We start from the raw sequence: 5000 nt of genomic DNA, 5'->3' as shown, positions 1-5000 counted from the left end.
CTATGAGAAGTAACTACACCTCTACACTATCGTGATATACACAAAACACTAATAGGTTTAGTGTTCTAAAGCATACACGAGTTCATGCAAAGTAGATGTCATTTACTCTAATGGCTCGATATGTGACCTCTGCTTCTCTCTCATGGCCTGGTTTCTCGTTGCTCTCTCTCTCTCTCTCTCTCTCTCTCTCTCTCTCTCTCTCTCTCTCTCTCTCTCTCTCTCTCTCTCTCTCTCATGACCTAACTTATCAATGACCTCTCTCTTTTTCATGACCTGACGTATCGTTGACCTATCTCTCATGATCTAATTTATCATTGGCCAATCTCTTTGTCTCTCTCTCTCTCTCTCTCTCTCTCTCTCTCTCTCTCTCTCTCTCTCTCTCTGTCTCTCTCTCTCTCTCTCTCATGACCTGACTTATCAATGACCTATCTCTCTCTCGCTATTGACCTCGCATGCCTCTCCCTCTCTCCCTCAGCTCGAGCTGGTGGTGGAGGCCAGTGTTGGAGATGACGTCAGCGAGACCAAGGTCCGGATCCTCGTCGAGGACGCCAACGATCACATTCCCAGCTTCCCTCGAGACCTTTACGAGACGCAAATCACAGAGGAAGATGACAGACATCTTCCGAAGACGATACTCACGGTAAGTTTTTTTTTTTTTTTTTTTTTTTGTCACGATGCTGAACGCGATGATGAAGACTCGAACCAGGGAACTCTGTTCCCCTCCTGGACGACTACTCCACTGGGCCGAGCCAGTTAGAGCGTCGGAACTTGCGGCGGAGGTCGAAGTTACCGCAGTTCATACCCTGCCACCAGTGAGTTGGACCAAGGGTATGGTTCATTATACTCCACGCTACAAGTTCCTCTGTAAGGGGCACCGTCCTAGCCTCCTGATAGATGGAGTTCGTGATGTTAAACCGAATAATACTTAATGATTTTTTTTTTCTTTTTTTTTTTTTTTTTTTCTACATATTCTCGTGGTTCCAGAAGGAAGTCAGGGATTCTTTTCAGTGTTGAAGTAGACTTTGGGGCTGAAGAAGAAGTAGGTCGTAAAAGACCACTTCTGTGCAATGTCTTTCTCTCTCTCTCTCTCTCTCTCTCTCTCTCTCTCTCTCTCTCTCTCTCTCTCTCTCTCTCTCTCTCTCTCTCTCTCTCTCTCCTTCCTTTTTTTTTTTTTTTTTTGCTACATTCTTTAAGAAATTTTGGACCACAGAGACTGAACACGAAATAATTTACGCCCTTATTCCGTCTGTTCATAAGGCTGACGATAAGACTCTTTCACCTTGAGGTCCTGCTTTTATCTGAAAGAAACTATATGACTTCAAAACGAAATTATTAATAGTTGTTACCTAAAAAAAAAAAAAATTAAATTTTTATATGGAAAATCCTCAGATTTGATTTAGCTCAGAACTGCGTCAACTTGGCATTTTATTTATCTTGATACTTAACCGTAGAGAGAAATCTCTTAATAATTAATAAATGAAATATGATATATATATATATATATATATATATGTATATATATATATATATATATATATATATATATATATATATATATATATAGAAAAAGAGTCTGTTAGAAGAAGGGTAGTGACTCCCGTAACATATGGGTGTCATTTATTTTTTTATTTATTATTATTTTTTTTTTTTTTTGGCGGGTAAAGAAGGAAGAAGGAGAAAGGAAAGAGATTGAGAAAAGACGGAAAGAGAGAAGAAAGGAAGAGCACCATAGAGAACAAAGAGAGGAAGCTATAGAGGAAGTAAGAACGATTAAGGCAATTAAGAAAGGAGAATGGGAGAATGTTCAAGAAGGAGAAGGTGGAGGAGGAGGAAGATGAGGAAAAGGAGGAAGACGAGGGCGAGGGGGAGGACAAGGAGAAGGAGGGAGAGGGGGAGGAGGATGAGGAGAAGGAGTAGGACGAAGATGAGGAAGACGAGGAGGAGGCGGAAGACGAGGACGAAGAGGACGAGGGGGAGGACAAGGAGAAGGAGGGGAGGAGAAGGAGGAGTAGGACGAAGAGGAGGAGGACAAAGATGAGGAATACAAGGAGGAGGAGGAAGACGAGGAGGAGGAGGAGGAGGACAAGGCGGAGAAAGAGAACAAGAAGGAAGAGGACAAAGAGGAGGAGGAGGAGGAGAACGAGGAGGAAGGAGGAAGAGGACGAGGAGAAGAAGGAAGAGGACAAAGAGGAAGAGGAGGAGGAGAACGAGGATGGAGGAGGAAGAGGAGAAGAATAAGGAGGACAAGGACGAGATAGAGGAGGAGGAGGAGAAGGAGGAGGACGAAGATGAGGAGGACGAAGATGAGGAGCAGGAGGACGAGGATGAAGGAGGAAGAGGACGAGGAGAAGAATAAGAAGGACAAGGACGAGTTAGAGGGTGAGGAGGAAGACGAGGAGGAGGAGGACGAGTTAGAGGAGGAGGAGGAAGACGAGGAGGAGGAGGAGGACGAAGAGGAGGAGGAGGAGGAGGAAAGAGAGAAAAGAGCGACTGAAAATCAAGAAACGTACACGTCTTTGATATGCAGGGAAAGGTTATCTTGGTTGAATAAAATCACCTGGCAGCAGTCAGAATTAATACACAAAGGTTATCCTTAGTAGTGAAAGCGTTAATGAAAGAAGGAGAATGAAGAATAGGAAGAGAAGAACAAAAAGGAAGAGAGGAAAATAAAAAGAGGATAGAGAGGAGGAAAGGAAAGAGGACGAGGACAAGGAGGAGGGAGAGGAAGAAGAGAAGGAAGAAGAGCAGGGGTAGTAGGAAAGATGAAGATTTGAAGAGAAGAATGAAGAGCCGAAATTGAATTTAATGTTCACGAGGAGTGGAGGAGGAAAAGAAGAGGAAGGAAAGGCGAGTGTGAAATGAATTTTTATGAGGAAAATGAGAAAAGAAAGGAGGAAAAGGAAGAGGAGGAAGAAAAGAGAAGAAAGAAGAGACAAACGTGAGTAATATAATGTTCATGATTGGAACGAGGAGGAGGAGGAAAGGAGGCTAATGAAGAGACGGTTATTAATTCATTTTTTATGAGAAAAACGAGGAAAAAGGGGAGGAGAGGAGGAGGAAAAGAGGAAGAAATGAGGAGAAAGAAGACACGCCTATGAATGTTTATGATCAAAACGAGGTAAGACACGAGGAGGAAGAGGAGGAAAAGAGAAGAAAGAAGAAACGCCTATGAACTGATATTCTATGATCGAAACGAGATAAGGTAGGAGGAAGAAGAAGAGGAGGAGGAGGAGAGAAAGAGGAAGAGGAGGAGGAAAAGAGAAAGAAGAAACAACTATGAACTGAATGTTTATTATCAAAACGAGGTAAGATAGGAGGAAGAGGAGGAGGAGAGAAAAGAAGAGTAGGAGGAGGAGGAAGAAAAGAGGAGAAAGAAGAAAGGACTATGAATTCAATCCTTATGATGAAAACGAGGGAGCAAAAAGAGGAGCAAGAGGATGAGGAGAGAACAGATGAGGAGGAGGAGGAGGAAAAGAGGAGAAAGAAGAAACGACTATGAATTGAATGTTTATGGTTCAAAGCAAGGTAAGATAGGAGGGAGAGGAGGAGGAGGAAAGAAAAGAAGAGGAGAAAGAAGAAAGGACTATGAATTGAATGCTTATGATCAAAACGAGGGAGAAGAAAGAGGAGCAAGAGGGGGAGGAGGAGGAGGAAAAGAGGAGAAAGAAGAAACGACTATGAAATGAGTCCTTATGATCAAAAAGAGAGGAGAAATTTTACTAAATCTGAAACGCGTACTCTCTTTCTCCCTCATCCACAACTCTTTTCCAAGACCAAAGACCTCCAGATGGCTTGGAAGAACACCACCCGCACTCGATTCTTTATCCGGAGTCTATCCGGAACCGAAGACATCCAAGTATCCGGAGTCTAACCCCCCCCCCCCAAAGTCTCCGGACTGTGAAGATTCCGGGTCTTCTGAAACCTGAAGACTTTCCGGAAATCCAAAGGTCGAAGAAAAAGACCTTCCAGATATTCAGAAGTTAAAGAATTTCCTTCCAGACCCCTCTTCCGGATTGTCTTAACCCTGAGGACCTTTGGATATCTGGAAAACCTTCGATTATCCGGAATTTAAATACCCACCCCCGGTGTCCGAACCCTGAGGAACTCTGGATACCTGGACGTTGAAGAAACCTTCGATTATCCGGAATTTAAATACCTACCCCCGGTGTCCGAACCCTGCCGACCTCTGGATACCTGGACGTTGAAGAAACCTTCGATTATCCGGGATTTAAATACCCACCCCCGGTATCCGAACCCTGAGGTATCCGAAATTTAGAAACCTACCCCCGGTAACACTGAAGATACCCTGGTATCCGAACGTTGAAGATACCTCGGTATCCGAACCCTAAGGTTTCCGGGCGCTAAGAAAACAACGAGTTTGCGGAAATTAGATATCCACCCCCGGTACCCGAATACTGAAAATACCGCTGGTATCCGACCCTGAAGCGTCAGAGAGTTGAAGAATCCCCGAGTATGAAGAGATCGAATACCTACCCAAGTATCCGAACACTGAAATATCCGGCCTTCGACTATCCGGAAATTGGATACTTACCCCGGTATACGAACACTGAATACACCCCGGATTACGAACACTGAACGCTCAGAACCCCGGAGTAACCGAACATTAGAAAAAACACAGGATATTGAAGAACCTTCAAGTATCCGAAAATCAAATACCTACCTTCGGTATTCGAACAATGAATTCGGTATACGAATGCTGAGTACCCCAGCATATCCAGACGTTGGGAGACCTCCACACTGGATGTTGAAGAACCTCCACAGAACCTTCTTGCTACCTGAACCTCGAGGTTAGGGCAAAGGCCCGATATTCTTGATCCACAAACCACAAGAGGATAAGAAAACAAGGTTAACTGGGACCTTGTTGAGCGTGGCTCTAGCAGGGCAAACTCAATTTGTCCTTATGCCAGGGAAAGGTAATGGTGTAATTAGCTTCAAAGGACTCGACGTCCAGTGGTCTAAGTTTATAGAAGCTAAAGTCA

The 5000-nt window shown here is 44.0% G+C and overlaps 1 protein-coding gene across 1 annotated transcript in view; it reads left to right on the top strand.

The window, feature by feature from the left end:
* LOC143038266 (putative neural-cadherin 2) overlaps positions 1 to 5000 on the top strand; it is a 535431-nt gene that overhangs the window by 258376 nt on the left and 272055 nt on the right. Inside the window, exon 5 of the mRNA XM_076207285.1 lies at positions 476 to 640. Within this exon, the coding sequence (XP_076063400.1) occupies positions 476 to 640 (165 nt within the window). The remainder of the gene's footprint in view (positions 1 to 475; positions 641 to 5000) is intronic.

Source organism: Oratosquilla oratoria, chromosome 24, assembly GCF_046742065.1.
Source record: "Oratosquilla oratoria isolate Oo_2021 chromosome 24, ASM4674206v1, whole genome shotgun sequence".
Classification (NCBI taxonomy): domain Eukaryota; kingdom Metazoa; phylum Arthropoda; class Malacostraca; order Stomatopoda; family Squillidae; genus Oratosquilla; species Oratosquilla oratoria.
The sequence above is the reverse complement of the archived record's forward strand: the minus strand, read 5'-3'. Positions and strand labels throughout refer to the sequence as shown.